At 49.1% G+C, this 23,122-nt stretch overlaps 1 protein-coding gene across 1 annotated transcript in view; it reads right to left on the reverse strand.

Moving 5' to 3' along the window:
• BCL3 (BCL3 transcription coactivator) overlaps positions 1-22,519 on the reverse strand; it is a 120,901-nt gene extending 98,382 nt beyond the window's left edge. The window contains exon 1 of the mRNA XM_078651275.1: positions 20,531-22,519. Within this exon, the coding sequence (XP_078507401.1) occupies positions 20,531-21,374 (844 nt within the window). The 5' untranslated portion in view covers positions 21,375-22,519. The remainder of the gene's footprint in view (positions 1-20,530) is intronic.
• Between the last annotated feature and the right edge of the window lie 603 nt (positions 22,520-23,122).

Here is a 23,122-nt window from a genome sequence, read left to right on the forward strand (position 1 = left end):
AAGGACCATCACATCTCTAGCAGGACTATCACATCTCCAGCAGGACAGTCACATCTCTAGCAGGACTGTCACATCTCAAGCTAGGACCATCACATCTCTAGCAGGACTGTCACATCTCCAGCAGGACAGTCACATCTCTAGCAGGACTGTCACATTACCATCACATCTCTAGCAGGACTGTCGCATCTCGATCCTGGACCATCACATCTCTATCCAGGACGATCATATCTCTAACAGGACTGTCACATCTCTGGCAGGACTGTCACATCTCTAGCAGGACCATCACATCTCAATCTAGGACCATCACATCTCAATCTAGGACCATTGTAACGATCCTAAGGACCCTCAGGTCATCGCCATCAGAGACTTCTTGGCTGACCAAGCCCTTACCCAAGACTGCTCCCTCCCTACTCATTTAAAAGGCGCCAACCTAGACTGGATCATTGCTAAGGAATCAGAGGCCAAACTTCTCTCTATCGACCCTTGTGATTGGTCTGACCACCGCGCCATCACCTTCCCCCTGCCCAGCACCCACAAAACATGGACACCTCAACCCGTGATTTCCAAACAATGGGTTAGAGACACCAAGAACCTTGATCACGAGAAACTGGCAGCGCGCTGTGTGTCCGACCCCCCCCTCCCTCAGTGCACCTCGGTCAACAACCTCGCGGATCATTATTCCTCAACTATATCTGACGTTCTCGATGACCTGGCTCCACTAAAATTAAAAAGACCCCAGATCAAAGACAGGAATCCCTGGTTCAGCGGATCCTTCAGCAAGGATAGGAGATCCCTTCAACAGAATGAACAAAACTGGAAACAACACCCATCAGCAGCCCATCTAAAACGTCTCCGCCAGGCCAGAAATGCCTACAATAGGAAAATCCTCAACTCTAAAAAAGAATTCTTCAGAACTGAACTTGAGAATGCCAAAAATCAACCTTGCAAGCACTTTGACTAGTCTTCTCCCCGCACTGTCTTCCCAAACCTCACCCAAAAACCAAGCGCACTGCTCCAACTTCAAAATCTATGATGAACACTCTATCTCAACAGATCTGGTCTGATGCACACCTGTCCCCTGGCACACGTGGTCTTGGACACAACCGTTTCCCGAGCAGACCGGTCTGGGGCACGCCTCTCCCCTGGCACATCTGGTATGAGGCATACCTGGTCTGGGGCACACCTGGCCCCAGGCACACCTGTCTCCGGGTGCACTTGGTCTGGGGAAAATCTGTCCCTGGCCATACCTGGTCTTGGGAACTCCAGTACCGAAGCACACCTGGACTGGGCGACACCTGTCCCCAAGCACACCTGATCTGGGGCACACCTGATCTGGGGCACACCTAGCCCGAGGCACACCTGGTCTGAGGCACACTTGGTCTGGGGCACATCTGTACATGGGCACACCTAGTCTGGTGCACACCTGGCCCAGGGCACAGCTGGCCCTGATCACACCAGTCCCTGGACACACCTAATCTGAGGCACACCTGGTCTGGGGCATATCCGTCGCTTGGGACACATGGTCTTGGGAACACTTGTCCCCAGGGACACCTGGTCTGGGGCACACCTAGCCCGAGGAACACTGGTTCTGGGGCACATCTGTCCCCGGGCACACCTGGTCTGCTGCAAACCCATGAATGACCTCCCTGTGCCCCAGAGTTTATTCGCTCGCTCTTGGAGCTGTCCACTTTGGCTCATGTCTGGCATCCAGGCTGACACTTTAAGAAGAATGCATGGTCATGTTTTCACTGACCCAGCTGTGTCCTGATCGGATGTATGACGTTACAACGCATACTTTTACAACGCCTACCTTTACATCGCAAGTTTTACAACGCATACCATTACAACGCATAGTGCTTTTGGCCGCTGGATAGTGAATAGTTTAATTTACTATTCCAACTCCAGTCCCCGTGGATAGTAGGGAAGGTGTTGGATAGTACATTAAATCTATTCCCTATCCTAGAGCGCCCCCCAGTGCAATGCGTTGTAATGGTTTGCGTTGTAAAAGTTGCGTCGTAATGGTAGTGCGTTGTAAAAGTTTCCTTGTAAAGGCTGTTCACCGTCCTGATCAGTGTAGGACTTGGCCTTTTTGGCTAAAGTTCCCTAAAACATTTTGCTTCCCCCCTAGACCGTTTTCCTGACATAGAGTTGCCAATTTAGATGCTTTGGGTACGTTGCCACTGCTGATTAGTGTCAAAGTACAAGTGTTCCCTGTGTAAAGTGTAATGGTAATTGGTCGGCCATGATTGGTATTTTTGCCTTACTAGTAAAGTCCCTAGTAATGTGCACTGTGTGTGCCAGGGCTGGTAATGCAAAGGTGCGCGGAGAAGGGAACTCAGGCCTGCAGTGTAGGGCTTGCGTGCCGGTTGCTAAGTTAGCATGTTGTTCTGACAAGGGAAACCACTTGACAGGCCTTACTTACCCTTTGGGTACACAATTGGAACCCCTGTGGAAGGTCCCGGGTAACCCCGGGGCAGGGTGCAGTGTAAGTAAAAGGCAGAACATACGCTGTGTGTGTTATGTCCTGACAGTGAAAAGCACTCCATTTCATTTTTCACTGCTGAAAGGCCATCCTGCCCGTAGGACAGAATGGGGGAGGCTGGGTGTTGTGTTTGTTAGCCTAGTTTCCCACAGGTTTAAAATGGAGAGGTGAAGTTTGGTATGTATGAACTCACAGTGTCATAACACATCTTTCTATGAAAGTGGTTTTGTCACTGTGTGTTCAGAAGCCACTCTTTTAGAAAGTGGCTGAGGTTTGTGCTGTAAGCATTTCTGTGTGTCTCTGCTGAATGTGGATTGACTGTCTGGATCTGAGAGGTGAGAGGAGCAGGGAGAGGTCTTGACCCAGGGAGGGGTTGAGATGGCACCAGACTGCCCTTCATCTGGAGAGTAGGGGGAGGAGAAGCCTGGGAGGTAAAGAGGCCTGGGTTGCTGCTATAAAACAATTGACCCGTCTCCTGCTGAGTGATTAAGGATCCGGACCCCCAGTATCAAAGGGAGAAAGGTGACACTGAGAGGGAGACACCCAGAACTGATTTAGGGAGGGGTCAAGGACCCCTAAGCACAAACGAACTTCAAAGACATTTAGGGGGATAATTATGAGAGCTGAGACCCCTGAACATTGGAATAGAAATGGTTTGAGACTGAAAAGCCTTGGACCCATTTCGTTGTTAAGAGGAAACTCTGCCAAGGAAGGAACAACTGAAGACACTGCTGGGAAGGACCAACTTTTGCTTCGTGATTTGGGGCAGGTCTGCAGTTTGTGTGAGCGTGAGGCCGGGCCTGCTATGTGGCCGGGACTTGTGTTCTGTGTCTGGGCTTGTGACACTAAAGGATGTCATACAATGCCTTGCGTCACTGCTGGCTGTATGTGTTAGGGGTTTTGGATTGTGCATAAGGTTTTATCATGATTGCCAAAAAGGCATCTGTAGATCGATAGGGTTTATCGTGATTGCCAGACAAGCATCGGTAGGTTTTCCTGTGATTGGCACACAGGCATTGGTAGATTAGTTTCTGATTGCCACACAGGCATCGGTAGGTTCGTTTGTGGTTGCCACACAGGCATCGGTAGCTTTTATTATGATTGCCAAACAGGCATCGGTAGGTTTTTGTGATTGCCACACAGGCATCGTACGTTAGTTTATGATTGCCACACAGGCATGGGTCGGTTTGATTGTGATTGCCCCAAAGGCATCAGTAGGTTTGATTGTGATTGTCACACAGGCATCGGTAGGTTAGTTTGTGATTGTCACACAGGCATTGGAAGCTTAGTTTGTGATTGCCACACAGGCATTGGTACGTTAGTTTGTGATTGTCACACAGGCATTGGAAGGTTAGTTTGTGATTGCCACACAGGCACCAGTAGGTTTGTTTGTGATTGCCACACAGGCATCAGTAGGTTTTATTGTGATTGCCACACAAGCATCGGTAGGTTAGTTTGTGATTGTCACACAGGCATTGGAAGGTTAGTTTGTGATTGCCACACAGGCATTGGTACGTTAGTTTGTGATTGTCACACAGGCATTGGAAGGTTAGTTTGTGATTGCCACACAGGCACCAGTAGGTTTGTTTGTGATTGCCACACAGGCACCAGTAGGTTTGTTTGTGATTGCCACACAGGCACCAGTAGGTTTGTTTGTGATTGCCACACAGGCACCAGTAGGTTTGTTTGTGATTGCCACACAGGCACCAGTAGGTTTGTTTGTGATTGTCACACAGGCATCAGTAGGTTTGATTGTGATTGGCATACAGGCATCAGTAGGCTTGATTGTGATTGGCATACAGGCATCGCTAGGTTTCTTTGTGATTGCACGCAGGCTTCGGTAGGTTTGTTTGTGATTGGCACGCAGGCATTGGAAGGTTAGTTTGTGATTGCCACACAGGCATTGGAATGTTAGTTTCTGCTTGCCACACAAGCATCGGTAGGTTAGTTTGTGATTGTCACACAGGCATTGGAAGGTTAGTTTGTGATTGCCACACAGGCATTGGAAGGTTAGTTTGTGATTGCCACACAGGCACCAGTAGGTTTGTTTGTGATTGCCACACAGGCACCAGTAGGTTTGTTTGTGATTGTCACACAGGCATCAGTAGGTTTGATTGTGATTGGCATACAGGCATCAGTAGGTTTGATTGTGATTGGCATACAGGCATCGCTAGGTTTCTTTGTGATTGTACGCAGGCTTCGGTAGGTTTGTTTGTGATTGGCACGCAGGCATCGGTAGGTTTGATTGTGATTGTCACACAGGCATCGCTAGGTTTCTTTGTGATTGTCACACAGGCATCGGTAGGTATGATTGTGATTGTCAAACAGGCATCGGTAGGTTTGATTGTGATTGTCACACAGGCATCGGTAGGTTTGATTGTGATTGTCACACAGGCATCGTTAGGTTTCTTTGTGATTGTCACACAGGCACCGGTATGTTTGATTGTGATTGTCACACAGGCATCGTTAGGTTTCTTTGTGATTGCACACAGGCTTCGGTAGGTTTCTTTGTGATTGCACGCAGGCATCGGTAGATTTGTTTGTGATTGTCACACAGGCTTTGGTAGGTTTGATTGTGATTGTCACACAGGCATCAGTACGTTTGATTGTGATTGTCAAACAGGCAGCGGTAAATTTGTTTGTGATTGTCACACAGGCATCAGTAGGTTTGATTGTGATTGCCACACTGGCATCGGTAGGTTTGATTGTGATTGTCACACAGGCATCGTTAGGTTTGCTTGTGATTGTCACACAGGCATTGGTAGGTTTGATTGAGATTGTCACACAGGCATCGGTAGGTTTGATTGTGATTGTCACACAGGCATCGGTAGGTTTGTTTGTGATTGTCACACAGGCATCGGTACGTTTGATTGTGATTGTCACTCAGGCATCGGTAGGTTTATTTGTGATTGTCACACAGGCATCGGTAGGTTTGATTGTGATTGTCACACAGGCATCGGTAGGTTAGTTTGTAATTGTCACACAGGCATTGGAAGCTTTTCTTGTCATTGTCACACAGGCATCAGGACATTTGATTGTGATTGTCACAAAGGCATCAGTAGATTTGTTTGTGATTGTCACACAGGCATCGGTAGGTTTGATTGTGATTGTCACACAGGTCACACAGGCATCAGTAGGGTTGATTGTGATTGTCACAGAGGCATCAGTACGTTTGATTGTGATTGTCACACAGGCATCATCAGAAGGTTTGTTTGTGATTGTCACACAGGCATCTGTAGGTTTGTTTGTGATTTTCACACAGGCCTCAGTACGTTTGATTGTGATTGTCACACAGGCAGCGATAGATTTGTTTGTGATTGTCACACAGGCATCAGAAGGTTTGTTTGTGATTGTCACACAGGCAGTGTAGATTTGTTTGTCATTGTCACACAGGCATCGGTAGGTTTGTTTGTGATTGTCACACAGGCATCTGTAGGTTTGATTGTGATTGTCACACAGGCATCAGAAGGTTTGTTTGTGATTGTCACACAGGCATCTGTAGGTTTGTTTGTGATTTTCACACAGGCCTCAGTACGTTTGATTGTGATTGTCACACAGGCAGCGATAGATTTGTTTGTGATTGTCACACAGGCATCGTTAGGTTTGTTTGTGATTGTCACTCAGGCATTGGTAGGTTTATTTGTCATTGTCACACAGGCATCGGTAGGTTTGTTTGTGATTGTCACACAGGCATCTGTAGGTTTGATTGTGATTGTCACACAGGCATCGGTAGGTTTGTTTGTGATTGTCACACGGGCATCTGTAGGTTTGTTTGTGATTGTCACACAGGCATCAGTAGGTTTGTTTGTGATTGTCACAAAGGCATCGGTAGGTTTGATTGTGCTTGTCACACAGGCATTGGTAGGTTTGTTTGTGATTGTCACACAGGCATCGGTACGTTTGATTGTGATTGTCACACAGGCATCGTAAGGCTTGTTTGTGATTGTCACACAGGCTTTGGTAGGTGTGATTGTGATTGTCACACAGACATTAGTAGGTTTGTTTGTGATTGTCACAAAGGCATCGGTAGGTTTGATTGTGATTGTCACACAGGCATCGGTAGGTTTGTTTGTGATTGTCACACAGGCATCGTTATGTTTGATTGTGATTGTCACTCAGGCATCGGTAGGTTTGTTTATGATTGTCCTACAGGCATCGGTAGGTTTGATTGTGATTTTCACACAGGCATTGTTAGGTTTGATTGTGATTGTCACACAGGCATCGGTATGTTTGATTGTGATTGTCACACACGCATCAGTAGGTTTGTTTGTGATTGTCACACAGGCATCGGTAGGTTTCTTGGTAATTGTCACACAGGCATTGGTAGCTTTTCTTGTGATTGTCACACACGTATCAGGACATTTGATTGTGATTGTCACACAGGCATTGGTAGGTTTGATTGAGATTGTCACACAGGCATCGGTAGGTTTGATTGTGATTGTCACACAGGCATCGGTAGGTTTGTTTGTGATTATCACACAGGCATCGGTACGTTTGATTGTGATTGTCACTCAGGCATCGGTAGATTTATTTGTGATTGTCACACAGGCATCGGTAGGTTTGATTGTGATTGTCACACAGGCATCGGTAGGTTAGTTTGTAATTGTCACACAGGCATTGGAAGCTTTTCTTGTCATTGTCACACAGGCATCAGGACATTTGATTGTGATTGTCACAAAGGCATCAGTAGATTTGTTTGTGATTGTCACACAGGCATCGGTAGGTTTGATTGTGATTGTCACACAGGTCACACAGGCATCAGTAGGTTTGATTGTGATTGTCACAGAGGCATCAGTACGTTTGATTGTGATTGTCACACAGGCATCATCAGAAGGTTTGTTTGTGATTGTCACACAGGCATCTGTAGGTTTGTTTGTGATTTTCACACAGGCCTCAGTACGTTTGATTGTGATTGTCACACAGGCAGCGATAGATTTGTTTGTGATTGTCACACAGGCATCAGAAGGTTTGTTTGTGATTGTCACACAGGCAGTGTAGATTTGCTTGTCATTGTCACACAGGCATCGGTAGGTTTGTTTGTGATTGTCACACAGGCATCTGTAGGTTTGATTGTGATTGTCACACAGGCATCAGAAGGTTTGTTTGTGATTGTCACACAGGCATCTGTAGGTTTGTTTGTGATTTTAACACAGGCCTCAGTACGTTTGATTGTGATTGTCACACAGGCAGCGATAGATTTGTTTGTGATTGTCACACAGGCATCGTTAGGTTTGTTTGTGATTGTCACTCAGGCATTGGTAGGTTTATTTGTCATTGTCACACAGGCATCGGTAGGTTTGTTTGTGATTGTCACACAGGCATCTGTAGGTTTGATTGTGATTGTCACACAGGCATCGGTAGGTTTGTTTGTGATTGTCACACAGGCATCTGTAGGTTTGTTTGTGATTGTCACACAGGCATCAGTAGGTTTGTTTGTGATTGTCACAAAGGCATCGGTAGGTTTGATTGTGCTTGTCACACAGGCATTGGTAGGTTTGTTTGTGATTGTCACACAGGCATCGGTACGTTTGATTGTGATTGTCACACAGGCATCGTTAGGCTTGTTTGTGATTGTCACACAGGCTTTGGTAGGTGTGATTGTGATTGTCCCACAGGCATTAGTAGGTTTGTTTGTGATTGTCACAAAGGCATCGGTAGGTTTGATTGTGATTGTCACACAGGCATCGGTAGGTTTGTTTGTGATTGTCACACAGGCATCGTTATGTTTGATTGTGATTGTCACTCAGGCATCGGTAGGTTTGTTTATGATTGTCACACAGGCATCGGTAGGTTTGATTGTGATTTTCACACAGGCATTGTTAGGTTTGATTGTGATTGTCACACAGGCATCGGTATGTTTGATTGTGATTGTCACACACGCATCAGTAGGTTTGTTTGTGATTGTCACACAGGCATCGGTAGGTTTCTTGGTAATTGTCACACAGGCATTGGTAGCTTTTCTTGTGATTGTCACACACGTATTAGGACATTTGATTGTGATTGTCACAAAGGCATCGGTAGGTTTGATTGTGATTGTCACACAGGCATCAGTATGTTTGTTTGTGATTGTCACACAGGCATCGGTAGGTTTGATTGTGATTGTCACACAGGTCACACAGGCATCAGTACGTTTGATTGTGATTGTCACACAGGCAGCTGTAGATTTGTTTGTGATTGTCACACAGGCATTGGTAGGTTTGTTTGTCATTGTCACACAGGCATCGTTAGGTTTTTTGTGATTGTCACACAGGCATCGGTAGGTTTGTTTGTCATTGTCACACAGGCATCGTTAGGTTTGTTTGTGATTGTCACACAGGCATTGGTAGGTTTGTTTGTCATTGTCACACAGGCATCGGTAGGTTTGTTTGTGATTGTCACACAGGCATCTGTAGGTTTGATTGTGATTGTCACACAGGCATCAGTAGGTTTGTTTGTGATTGTCACACAGGCATCTGTAGGTTTGTTTGTGATTTTCACACAGGCCTCAGTACGTTTGATTGTGATTGTCACACAGGCAGCGATAGATTTGTTTGTGATTGTCACACAGGCATCGTTAGGTTTGTTTGTGATTGTCACACAGGCATCTGTAGGTTTGTTTGTGATTGTCACACAGGCATCGTTAGGTTTGTTTGTGATTGTCACACAGGCATCTGTAGGTTTGTTTGTCATTGTCACACAGGCATCAGTAGGTTTGTTTGTGATTGTCACACAGGCATCTGTAGGTTTGGTTGTGATTGTCACACAGGCATCGGTACGTTTGATTGTGATTGTCACACAGGCATCGTTAGGCTTGTTTGTGATTGTCACACAGGCTTTGGTAGGTGTGATTGTGATTGTCACACAGGCATTAGTAGGTTTGTTTGTGACTGTCACAAAGGCATCGGTAGGTTTGATTGTGATTGTCACACAGGCATCGGTAGGTTTGTTTGTGATTGTCACACAGGCATCGGTATGTTTGATTGTGATTGTCACTCAGGCATCAGTAGGTTTGTTTATGATTGTCACACAGGCATCGGTAGGTTTGATTGTGATTGTCACACAGGCATCGGTATGTTTGATTGTGATTGTCACACACGCATCAGTAGGTTTGTTTGTGATTGTCACACAGGCATCAGTAGGTTTCTTGGTAATTGTCACACAGGCATTGGTAGCTTTTCTTGTGATTGTCACACACGTATCAGGACATTTGATTGTGATTGTCACAAAGGTATCGGTAGATTGGTTTGTGATTGTCACACAGGCATCAGTACGTTTGATTGTGATTGTCACGCAGGCAGCGGTAGATTTGTTTTTGATTGTCACACAGGCATCAGTATGTTTGTTTGTGATTGTCACACAGGCATCAGTAGGTTTGTTTATGATTGTCACACAGGCATCGGTAGGTTTGATTGTGATTTTCACACAGGCATTGTTAGATTTGATTGTGATTGTCACACAGGCATCGGTATGTTTGATTGTGATTGTCACACACGCATCAGTAGGTTTGTTTGTGATTGTCACACAGGCATCGGTAGGTTTCTTGGTAATTGTCACACAGGCATTGGTAGCTTTTCTTGTGATTGTCACACACGTATCAGGACATTTGATTGTGATTGTCACAAAGGTATCGGTAGATTGGTTTGTGATTGTCACACAGGCATCAGTACGTTTGATTGTGATTGTCACACAGGCAGCGGTAGGTTTCTTGGTAATTGTCACAAAGGCATCGGTAGGTTTGATTGTGATTGTCACACAGGCATCGGTAGGTTTGTTTGTGATTGTCACACAGGCATCGGTATGTTTGATTGTGATTGTCACTCAGGCATCAGTAGGTTTGTTTATGATTGTCACACAGGCATCGGTAGGTTTGATTGTGATTTTCACACAGGCATTGTTAGATTTGATTGTGATTGTCACACAGGCATCGGTATGTTTGATTGTGATTGTCACACACGCATCAGTAGGTTTGTTTGTGATTGTCACACAGGCATCGGTAGGTTTCTTGGTAATTGTCACACAGGCATTGGTAGCTTTTCTTGTGATTGTCACACACGTATCAGGACATTTGATTGTGATTGTCACAAAGGTATCGGTAGATTGGTTTGTGATTGTCACACAGGCATCAGTACGTTTGATTGTGATTGTCACACAGGCAGCGGTAGGTTTCTTGGTAATTGTCACAAAGGCATCGGTAGGTTTGATTGTGATTGTCACACAGGCATCGGTAGGTTTGTTTGTGATTGTCACACAGGCATCGGTATGTTTGATTGTGATTGTCACTCGGGCATCAGTAGGTTTGTTTATGATTGTCACACAGGCATCGGTAGGTTTGATTGTGATTTTCACACAGGCATTGTTAGATTTGATTGTGATTGTCACACAGGCATCGGTATGTTTGATTGTGATTGTCACACACGCATCAGTAGGTTTGTTTGTGATTGTCACACAGGCATCGGTAGGTTTCTTGGTAATTGTCACACAGGCATTGGTAGCTTTTCTTGTGATTGTCACACACGTATCAGGACATTTGATTGTGATTGTCACAAAGGTATCGGTAGATTGGTTTGTGATTGTCACACAGGCATCAGTACGTTTGATTGTGATTGTCACGCAGGCAGCGGTAGATTTGTTTTTGATTGTCACACAGGCATCAGTATGTTTGTTTGTGATTGTCACACAGGCATCAGTAGGTTTGTTTATGATTGTCACACAGGCATCAGGAGGTTTGATTGTGATTTTCACACAGGCATTGTTAGATTTGATTGTGATTGTCACACAGGCATCGGTATGTTTGATTGTGATTGTCACACACGCATCAGTAGGTTTGTTTGTGATTGTCACACAGGCACCGGTAGGTTTCTTGGTAATTGTCACACAGGCATTGGTAGCTTTTCTTGTGATTGTCACACACGTATCAGGACATTTGTTTGTGATTGTCACAAAGGTATCGGTAGGTTTGTTTGTGATTGTCACACAGGCATTGGTAGGTTTGATTGTGATTGTCACACAGGCATCAGTATGTTTGTTTGTGATTGTCACTCAGGCATCGGTATGTTTGATTGTGATTGTCACACAGGCAGCGGTAGATTTGTTTGTGATTGTCACACAGGCATCGGTAGGTTTGTTTGTGATTGCCACACAGGCATCGGTATGTTTGATTGTGATTGTCACACAGGCAGCGGTAGATTTGTTTGTGATTGTCACACAGGCATCGGTAGGTTTGTTTGTGATTGTCACACAGGCATCGGTAGGTTTGTTTGTGATTGGCACACAGGCATTGGTAGGTTTGTTTGTGATTGTCACACAGGCATCGGTATGTTTGATTGTGATTGTCACTCACGCATCAGTAGGTTTGTTTGTGATTGTCACACAGGCATCGGTATGTTTGATTGTGATTGTCACACAGGCAGCGGTAGATTTGTTTGTGATTGTCACACAGGCATCGGTAGGTTTGTTTGTGATTGTCACACAGGCATCGGTAGGTTTGTTTGTGATTGGCACACAGGCATTGGTAGGTTTGTTTGTGATTGTCACACAGGCATCGGTATGTTTGATTGTGATTGTCACACAGGCATTGTTAGGTTTGTTTGTGATTGTCACACAGGCATCGGTATGTTTGATTGTGATTGTCACACACGCATCAGTAGGTTTGTTTGTGATTGTCACACAGGCATCGGTATGTTTGATTGTGATTGTCACACAGGCAGCGGTAGATTTGTTTGTGATTGTCACACAGGCATCGGTAGGTTTGTTTGTGATTGTCACACAGGCATCGGTAGGTTTGTTTGTGATTGGCACACAGGCATTGGTAGGTTTGTTTGTGATTGTCACACAGGGATTGGTAGGTTTGATTGTGATTGTCACACAGGCAGCGGAAGATTTGTTTGTGATTGTCACACAGGCATCGGTAGGTTTGTTTGTGATTGTCACACAGGCAGCGGTAGGTTTGATTGTGATTGTCACACAGGCAGCGGAAGATTTGTTTGTGATTGTCACACAGGCATCGGTAGGTTTGTTTGTGATTGTCGCACAGGCATCGTTAGATTTGTTTGTGATTGTCACACCGGCATCGGTAGGTTTGATTGTGATTGTCACACAGGCATCAGTACGTTTTATTGTGATTGTCACACAGGCATTGGTAGGTTTGATTGTGATTGTCACACAGGCATCGGTACGTTTGATTGTGATTGTCACACAGGCATTGGTAGGTTTGATTGTGATTGCAAACAGGCATCGGTAGGTTTGTTTGTGATTGTCACACAGGCATCGGTAGGTTTGTTTGTGATTGTCACACAGGCATCGGTAGGTTTGTTTGTGATTGTCACACAGGCATTGGTAGGTTTGATTGTGATTGCACACAGGCATCGGTAGGTTTGTTTGTGATTGTCACACAGGCATTGGTAGGTTTGTTTGTGATTGTCACACAGGCATTGGTAGGTTTGATTGTGATTGTCACACAGGCATCGGTAGGTTTGTTTGTGATTGTCACACAGGCATCGGTAGGTTTGTTTGTGATTGTCACACAGGCATCGGTAGGTTTGTTTGTGATTGTCACAAAGGCATCGGTAGGTTTGTTTGTGATTGTCACACAGGCATTGGTAGGTTTGATTGTGATTGTCACACAGGCATCAGTATGTTTGTTTGTGATTGTCACTCAGGCATCGGTATGTTTGATTGTGATTGTCACACAGGCAGCGGTAGATTTGTTTGTGATTGTCACACAGGCATCGGTAGGTTTGTTTGTGATTGTCACACAGGCATCGGTATGTTTGATTGTGATTGTCACACAGGCAGCGGTAGATTTGTTTGTGATTGTCACACAGGCATCGGTAGGTTTGTTTGTGATTGTCACACAGGCATCGGTAGGTTTGTTTGTGATTGGCACACAGGCATTGGTAGGTTTGTTTGTGATTGTCACACAGGCATCGGTATGTTTGATTGTGATTGTCACACAGGCATTGTTAGGTTTGTTTGTGATTGTCACACAGGCATCGGTATGTTTGATTGTGATTGTCACTCACGCATCAGTAGGTTTGTTTGTGATTGTCACACAGGCATCGGTATGTTTGATTGTGATTGTCACACAGGCAGCGGTAGATTTGTTTGTGATTGTCACACAGGCATCGGTAGGTTTGTTTGTGATTGTCACACAGGCATCGGTAGGTTTGTTTGTGATTGGCACACAGGCATTGGTAGGTTTGTTTGTGATTGTCACACAGGCATCGGTATGTTTGATTGTGATTGTCACACAGGCATTGTTAGGTTTGTTTGTGATTGTCACACAGGCATCGGTATGTTTGATTGTGATTGTCACACACGCATCAGTAGGTTTGTTTGTGATTGGCACACAGGCATTGGTAGGTTTGTTTGTGATTGTCACACAGGGATTGGTAGGTGTGATTGTCACACAGGCAGCGGAAGATTTGTTTGTGATTGTCACACAGGCATCGGTAGCTTTGTTTGTGATTGTCGCACAGGCATCGTTAGATTTGTTTGTGATTGTCACACCGGCATCGGTAGGTTTGATTGTGATTGTCACACAGGCATCAGTACGTTTTATTGTGATTGTCACACAGGCATTGGTAGGTTTGATTGTGATTGTCACACAGGCATCGGTACGTTTGATTGTGATTGTCACACAGGCATTGGTAGGTTTGATTGTGATTGCAAACAGGCATCGGTAGGTTTGTTTGTGATTGTCACACAGGCATCGGTAGGTTTGTTTGTGATTGTCACACAGGCATCGGTAGGTTTGTTTGTGATTGTCACACAGGCATTGGTAGGTTTGATTGTGATTGCACACAGGCATCGGTAGGTTTGTTTGTGATTGTCACACAGGCATTGGTAGGTTTGTTTGTGATTGTCACACAGGCATTGGTAGGTTTGATTGTGATTGTCACACAGGCATCGGTAGGTTTGTTTGTGATTGTCACACAGGCATCGGTAGGTTTGTTTGTGATTGTCACACAGGCATCGGTAGGTTTGTTTGTGATTGTCACAAAGGCATCGGTAGGTTTGTTTGTGATTGTCACACAGGCATTGGTAGGTTTGATTGTGATTGTCACACAGGCATCAGTATGTTTGTTTGTGATTGTCACTCAGGCATCGGTATGTTTGATTGTGATTGTCACACAGGCAGCGGTAGATTTGTTTGTGATTGTCACACAGGCATCGGTAGGTTTGTTTGTGATTGTCACACAGGCATCGGTATGTTTGATTGTGATTGTCACACAGGCAGCGGTAGATTTGTTTGTGATTGTCACACAGGCATCGGTAGGTTTGTTTGTGATTGTCACACAGGCATCGGTAGGTTTGTTTGTGATTGGCACACAGGCATTGGTAGGTTTGTTTGTGATTGTCACACAGGCATCGGTATGTTTGATTGTGATTGTCACACAGGCATTGTTAGGTTTGTTTGTGATTGTCACACAGGCATCGGTATGTTTGATTGTGATTGTCACTCACGCATCAGTAGGTTTGTTTGTGATTGTCACACAGGCATCGGTATGTTTGATTGTGATTGTCACACAGGCAGCGGTAGATTTGTTTGTGATTGTCACACAGGCATCGGTAGGTTTGTTTGTGATTGTCACACAGGCATCGGTAGGTTTGTTTGTGATTGGCACACAGGCATTGGTAGGTTTGTTTGTGATTGTCACACAGGCATCGGTATGTTTGATTGTGATTGTCACACAGGCATTGTTAGGTTTGTTTGTGATTGTCACACAGGCATCGGTATGTTTGATTGTGATTGTCACACACGCATCAGTAGGTTTGTTTGTGATTGTCACACAGGCATAGGTATGTTTGATTGTGATTGTCACACAGGCAGCGGTAGATTTGTTTGTGATTGTCACACAGGCATCGGTAGGTTTGTTTGTGATTGTCACACAGGCATCGGTAGGTTTGTTTGTGATTGGCACACAGGCATTGGTAGGTTTGTTTGTGATTGTCACACAGGGATTGGTAGGTTTGATTGTGATTGTCACACAGGCAGCGGAAGATTTGTTTGTGATTGTCACACAGGCATCGGTAGGTTTGTTTGTGATTGTCACACAGGCAGCGGTAGGTTTGTTTGTGATTGTCACACAGGCATCGGTAGGTTTGTTTGTGATTGTCACACAGGCATTGGTAGGTTTGTTTGTGATTGTCACACAGGGATTGGTAGGTTTGATTGTGATTGTCACACAGGCAGCGGAAGATTTGTTTGTGATTGTCACACAGGCATCGGTAGGTTTGTTTGTGATTGTCGCACAGGCATCGTTAGATTTGTTTGTGATTGTCACACCGGCATCGGTAGGTTTGATTGTGATTGTCACACAGGCATCAGTACGTTTTATTGTGATTGTCACACAGGCATTGGTAGGTTTGATTGTGATTGTCACACAGGCATCGGTACGTTTGATTGTGATTGTCACACAGGCATTGGTAGGTTTGATTGTGATTGCAAACAGGCATCGGTAGGTTTGTTTGTGATTGTCACACAGGCATCGGTAGGTTTGTTTGTGATTGTCACACAGGCATCGGTAGGTTTGTTTGTGATTGTCACACAGGCATTGGTAGGTTTGATTGTGATTGCACACAGGCATCGGTAGGTTTGTTTGTGATTGTCACACAGGCATCGGTAGGTTTGTTTGTGATTGTCACACAGGCATTGGTAGGTTTGATTGTGATTGTCACACAGGCATCGGTAGGTTTGTTTGTGATTGTCACACAGGCATCGGTAGGTTTGTTTGTGATTGTCACACAGGCATCGGTAGGTTTGTTTGTGATTGTCACAAAGGCATCGGTAGGTTTGTTTGTGATTGTCACACAGGCATCGGTAGGTTTGTTTGTGATTGTCACACAGGCATTGGTAGGTTTGTTTGTGATTGTCACACAGGGATTGGTAGGTTTGATTGTGATTGTCACACAGGCAGCGGAAGATTTGTTTGTGATTGTCACACAGGCATCGGTAGGTTTGTTTGTGATTGTCACATAGGCAGCGGTAGGTTTGTTTGTGATTGTCACACAGGCATCGGTAGGTTTGTTTGTGATTGTCACACAGGCATTGGTAGGTTTGTTTGTGATTGTCACACAGGGATTGGTAGGTTTGATTGTGATTGTCACACAGGCAGCGGAAGATTTGTTTGTGATTGTCACACAGGCATCGGTAGGTTTGTTTGTGATTGTTGCACAGGCATCGTTAGATTTGTTTGTGATTGTCACACCGGCATCGGTAGGTTTGATTGTGATTGTCACACAGGCATCAGTACATTTTATTGTGATTGTCACACAGGCATTGGTAGGTTTGATTGTGATTGTCGCACAGGCATCGGTACGTTTGATTGTGATTGTCACACAGGCATTGGTAGGTTTGATTGTGATTGCACACAGGCATCGGTAGGTTTGTTTGTGATTGTCACACAGGCATCAGTAGGTTTGTTTGTGATTGTCACACAGGCATCGGTAGGTTTGTTTGTGATTGTCACACAGGCATTGGTAGGTTTGATTGTGATAGCACACAGGCATCGGTAGGTTTGTTTGTGATTGTCACACAGGCATCGGTAGGTTTGTTTGTGATTGTCACACAGGCATTGGTAGGTTTGATTGTGATTGTCACACCGGCATCGGTAGGTTTGTTTGTGATTGTCACACAGGCATTGGTAGGTTTGATTGTGATTGCACACAGGCATCGGTAGGTTTGTTTGTGATTGTCACACAGGCATCGGTAGGTTTGATTGTGATTGTCACACAGGCATCGGTAGGTTTGATTGTGATTGTCACACAGGCATTGGTAGGTTTGATTGTGATTGCACACAGGCATCGGTAGGTTTGTTTGTGATTGTCACACAGGCATCGGTAGGTTTGTTTGTGATTGTCACACAGGCATTGGTAGGTTTGATTGTGATTGTCACACAGGCATTGGTAGGTTTGTTTGTGATTGTCACACAGGCATTGGTAGGTTTGATTGTGATTGCACACAGGCATCGGTAGGTTTGTTTGTGATTGTCACACAGGCATCGGTAGGTTTGATTGTGATTGTCACACAGGCATCGGTAGGTTTGTTTGTGATTGTCACACAGGCATTGGTAGGTTTGATTGTGATTGTCACACAGGCATCGGTAGGTTTGTTTGTGATTGTCACACAGGCATCGGTAGGTTTGTTTGTGATTGTCACACAGGCATTGGTAGGTTTGTTTGTGATTGTCACACAGGGATTGGTAGGTTTGATTGTGATTGTCACACAGGCAGCGGAAGATTTGTTTGTGATTGTCACACAGGCATCGGTAGGTTTGTTTGTGATTGTCGCACAGGCATCGTTAGATTTGTTTGTGATTGTCACACCGGCATCGGTAGGTTTGATTGTGATTGTCACACAGGCATCAGTACGTTTTATTGTGATTGTCACACAGGCATTGGTAGGTTTGATTGTGATTGTCACACAGGCATCGGTATGTTTGATTGTGATTGTCACACAGGCATTGGTAGGTTTGATTGTGATTGCAAACAGGCATCGGTAGGTTTGTTTGTGATTGTCACACAGGCATCGGTAGGTTTGTTTGTGATTGTCACACAGGCATCGGTAGGTTTGTTTGTGATTGTCACACAGGCATTGGTAGCTTTGATTGTGATTGCACACAGGCATCGGTAGGTTTGTTTGTGATTGTCACACAGGCATCGGTAGGTTTGATTGTGATTGTCACACAGGCATCGGTAGGTTTGATTGTGATTGTCACACAGGCATCGTTAGGTTTGATTGTGATTGTCCACAGGCATCGGTAGGTTTGATTGTGATTGTCCACAGGCATCAGTAGGTTTCTTTGTGGTTGCTGAGGTTGGAGAGCAGTGTTGTCTCTTAGTGATTGGTTGCTTGCAAGAGTGTGTGGTTTTCGGGTATCCGGTGGGTTCTGTTGGGATTGGCACACTGGCATTTTGCGAAGGCTTCTTTTATGGAGTATTTTTGGGCCCCATGGGCCTATTTATGACCCGTTCTCTACGCCGACGAAAAAGGGATCTGTGCGACCCCCTGTCCTGTCTTCAGCGCAAGCATGAACGCCCGAGTTAGACCCCGGGCAGCAGACAGCCGGGCATTAATAGGTCAGTAATTGCCTCATCTCTTTCCAAGCTCTGCAGGCCGACCGACTCGTCGCCGCAGGGGACCCTCATAAGAGGGCGGACACCGTAGTGCCACAAGATGGCAAGCGCTCCAGCCCTATAGGTCGCCAGCTGCTAGCAGCTAGCTGCAGGCGCGTCACTTCCGGCGGGTGGGGGGGGGGGTATTTAAGCTTCCCCCTCCCTCTAGGCGGCCTCTTTGTCGTCGTTCTTCCCTCGATGTTGCCCTCCCTGCCGCTTACCCTACATCTCAGGGGGCGGGGGGGAGCTACGCTTGTAATATTGTTATTTGTATTGCAGGAGGAGTTACGGGACGATCCAGAGGCGAAAGGTACTCGGGAGTACCCTATTCAGAAGCACAAAAGGTGCTGAGGACCAATATCCCCGGGAGATCTGTGCGGTGGACCCTGGGGTGCGACGGCGCCCCGTTATCCTACGGGCGGTTGGTAACCTGGACAACCGGGGGTCGCTTGAACGCTCTGCCCCTCGTAGGGGGGGGGGTGAGCAAGAGGGTGGACCATTGGTTCACCGGATATGGGAGGGGCTATCCTCTCACCACAACCGCGAAGCACCGTCTGGCCAAGGCCGCGGGCTACTTGGCCTATCAGGTGGCAAGCTGCGAGGGGCGGCTTGCCTTTGGATCGTCTGTAAGTTAACCCACCATGTTTTCGCATAAGATATGCTAATACACCTGCAGCTACTTTTTCCTAACAACAAGTTGTCTTGCCTGTTTATTTATTTATGTGCAACATGTGTGATGGGGGGCTGGTGCGCGGGCCGATATTGGCACTATGCTGTCGGCACAACACGCCCTGACGCGGAGGGATTCCAGGGCCATGAATGTGCCGAGACCCATGTGCTGCCTCGTGTTGTGTTGCGTGCACGGTGTGGTTGTGTAGGGGTGTGTAATCGAAGTTCTGTTAATATTCTCACATTGGCATTTTATATTAGCTCTGTTTGTGGGCGGGGTGGAGGAGGCTTGGCGGTGTATGGTTTGCACGGTGCTGTGTTGCCTTGTGTTGTGTTGCGTGCACGGTGTGGTTGTGTAGGTGTGCAATCGTTCGTGGGCGGGGTCCTTGAAGGGAGAGGCTGGCGGTGTGTTGTTTGCATGGTGCTGTGCTGCTGCTTGTGTATCCGGGGATTTGTTCTGATGATTGTCAGATTGGCATTTTGAGTAGCTGTGTTTGTGGGTGGTGTTGGAGGGCGGTGCTGCCCTTTGTATGCCGGTGGAGCCGTGTTGCTTGCATGATGGAGGTGCGGGTGATGTGTTGCTACTAACGTCCCACTGTTTTTTTACAATAGCTTTATTTGTGGTGGTTTTGTTGGAGGGCAAGTGTTGCATGTGTATGATCTTTGGTGTGTATTACCGAACTCAAGGGTACTCATTTTATCGACTTCAGAAGGATGAAAGGCTGAGTGGACCCGCCGGCATTTGAACCTGTGTCCATGAGGTTGAACACAGGCCCCTGCAGTGGACACATTAGTCCATTCGGCCACCAGACCGGGCAAGGGGCATACAGCTGTCGCCCTCAGCAGAATCTCTGGGGTACCCCCCGCCCCTCCACAATCACAGGAGGATGGATTACACAGACATAAACAGGCTGGTGCGGCCGGGGCTCCCACGGAGCCAGCGCCTCCCCACCCGCAGGACGAACCAGCCAGACTCGTGTGGTACCCGGACCGACCCCCCACACACACACACCTGTGCCCTCCCCCCGGGGGCTCCCCTGACCACCTCCCAGACCGGGCCCCGGGGGCCTGCGGTGCCACCCCCGCCCCCACCTGTGCCCTGCCCTCCGGGGGCTCCCCTGACCACCTCCCAGACCGAGCCCCGGGGGCCTGCGGTGCCACCCCCGCCCCCACCTGTGCCCTGCCCTCCGGGGCTCCTCTGTCCTCACCTGTGCCCTGCCCTCCGGGGCTCCTCTGCCCCCACCTGTGTCCCGCCCCCCGCGCGCCCCCCTGCCCTCTCCTCACCTGGGTAGAAGGCCGCAGGTCGTGCGCACTCGTCCAGGTACGCGCCCCCCATTCCCGGGTGGGCACAGCCGTGGCTGAAGGACAGGGGCTGCTGTGGGCACTGTGCTGCGCCCCCGGGTCCTCCGGGCTCTTCCTTCACCCCCAGTGCCCCCGCCTCCTCCTTGGGCACCTTGGTGCCAGGCGCGGGGGTGCCCTGGCAGGCCTGGACAGCGTAGCGCCTCTTGCGCAGGGGTAAGGAGCTCTGCGCCCCCCACGGGGCCTCCCTCTCTCCGCCCCCGGGTGCCCGCTGGGTGCCCGCCGGCTCCTGGGTGGGCGAGGGGCCGTCAGGAAGGCCCTGCAGGGGGCTGGCGCTTTTGGGGCTCTGGAACCCGGGCCGGTGCCCTGGGCGCGGGGAGGGGGTGCCAGTGGGCATGGGGCACGCAGACCTCTCCTGGCTCCTCCAGATGTCGGGGCGCTCCTCCGGGATGCCCACGGGGGGGTGGGTGCTGTCTCGCCCGCTGACAGAGGGTGCCATGGGGGGGTGAACGTCCAGGACCCCCGCGTGCTGTGCCTGGTGGTGGAAGGCAGAGGTCCCCAGAGGCGCCCCCGGGGGTGCCATGTCCCTGGCTCCGGGTGGCCTGGCTGTCAGTTGCCACCTGTCAGTGGGTTTCCCCTCGCCCGGTGCGGTGCCCAGCTGGTGCCCGCTGCTCTGGCCCTGGCTGGGGCTCTCCAGGCTCCTCTTGGTCCGGAGGTCCAGGGGGGAGGCTTCCTCCGAGCGGGGGGCCTCATCCATGGCCCCGGGGCCAGCGGGCTTCCTGCCCCCCCGGGTGGCGGGGGCCTCCCGCGGGCTGGCGTCGAGTATCATCCACGGAGGGCACCGCTGGGTACAGCCTCACCAGCTCTCCTCTGATGGCACCCCCGGGCACGGGAGGGGGGCCAGTCTGGGCTCACAGCGCCCCGGCATGCGCTCCCCGTGCCAGAATGGCCACTGATGGACAGATTGGGCTTCCACGCTCCTGTCTGTGGGGTCAGGGGTCACGTGCGTCCTGGGAGTGACGGCAGCCAGCGGCTCTGGAGGGCACGGACCCCTCACACCTGCGGGTGGCTGCTGTCCCAGCTCCTTTGGAGTTGTATTCTGGGGTGAGGGACCACCCCAGTCCCGGGGGTTCTGGTGTCAGGCGGACGCCTTGCTGCTGGATACCCCTCCCAGGGGGGCTGTGTGTCCTCGAGGCCTCTGAAGGCCAATGTCCAGTGAACTCCGGGGGTCCCCTCTGACCCTCGGGCCTCAGTCAGGGCGCCCTCTGTCTTCTGAGTCCACCAGGGGGTGTCTCTGCCCTCTGTCCTGTGAGTCCAGGAGGGGGCGTCTCTGCCTCTGTCGTGTGAGTCCAGCAGGGGGTGTCTATGCGCCTTGGTGCGCCTCGAAGCCTTCTCTGAGGCTAGGGGTGCATTTCATTCCTTTCAGCCAGGGCGCATCTTCATCCCTATGCAGGGCAGGGGGGAGGGGCTCTTTGTGCCCGGGGGCAGCCCTCTGGGAGTCAGGAGTTCTTTCTCCTCAGCCCTCTGAGCCACAGGCCCCTCTGTGCCAGGTACCCCTCTGTCCTGCGTGCCAGGCCCCCTCTGCTCTCTGTGCCAGGCAAGCTATGCCCCCTGTGCCAGGCCCTCCGATGCCCTCAGTGCCAGGCCACCTCTGCCCTCTGTGCCAGGCCCCCTATGCCCTCTGTGCAGGCTCCTTTCTGCCAGGCCACCTCTGCCCTCTGTGCCAGGCCCCCTATGCCCTCTGTGCAGGCTCCTTTTTCCCAGGCCCCTGTGGCTTCCCCTCAGCCCCTGTGCCCTCAGTGGCTCTCCCTGTGCCCTCAGTGACTCTTGTCAGGCTGCGCTCAGTCTCGGAAGCGGTCGAGGGACTTCCCCTGCTCTTCTGGTGAAAGAGGAGGGGCCCTGGCGGCGGCTCTTCCCTGAAGGGGAGGGAGGGCGCGCCTTCAGTCGAGCCGAGTCACGCATGGGAAGGAAGGGAGGGCACCTCCCGCCGCCCCCGGGGCTCCCCTGACTGAAGGCTGCACCGGGAAGAGGCCAGGGAAGGGAAGGGCAGCTCCTGCCGCCCCGGGGGCTCCCCTGACTTAAGGCTGCACCGGGAAGAGGCCAGGGAAGGGAAGGGAAGGGCAGCTCCTGCCGCCCCGGGGGCTCCCCTGACTTAAGGCTGCACCGGGAAGAGGCCAGGGAAGGGAAGGGAAGGGCAGCTCCAGCCGCCCCCGGGGGCTCCCCTGACTGCCGGCTGCACCGGGAAGAGGCCAGGGAAGGGAAGGGAAGGGCAGCTCCTGCCGCCCCGGGGGCTCCCCTGACTTAAGGCTGCACCGGGAAGAGGCCAGGGAAGGGAAGGGAAGGGCAGCTCCAGCCGCCCCCGGGGGCTCCCCTGACTGCCGGCTGCACCGGGAAGAGGCCAGAGAAGGTAAGGGAAGGGCAGCTCCTGCCGCCCCGGGGGCTCCCCTGACTGAAGGCTGCACCGGGAAGAGGCCAGGGAAGGGAAGGGCAGAGCCCGGGCGGCTGGCACCACTATCGGGCCCTCGAAGGGGCCCATCTCTGGCTCCAGAGGAGGGGGCGCAGGGGGTGCGACCCCAC

The sequence above is a fragment of the Lissotriton helveticus genome, chromosome 7 (genome assembly GCF_964261635.1).
Source record: "Lissotriton helveticus chromosome 7, aLisHel1.1, whole genome shotgun sequence".
NCBI lineage: Eukaryota > Metazoa > Chordata > Amphibia > Caudata > Salamandridae > Lissotriton > Lissotriton helveticus.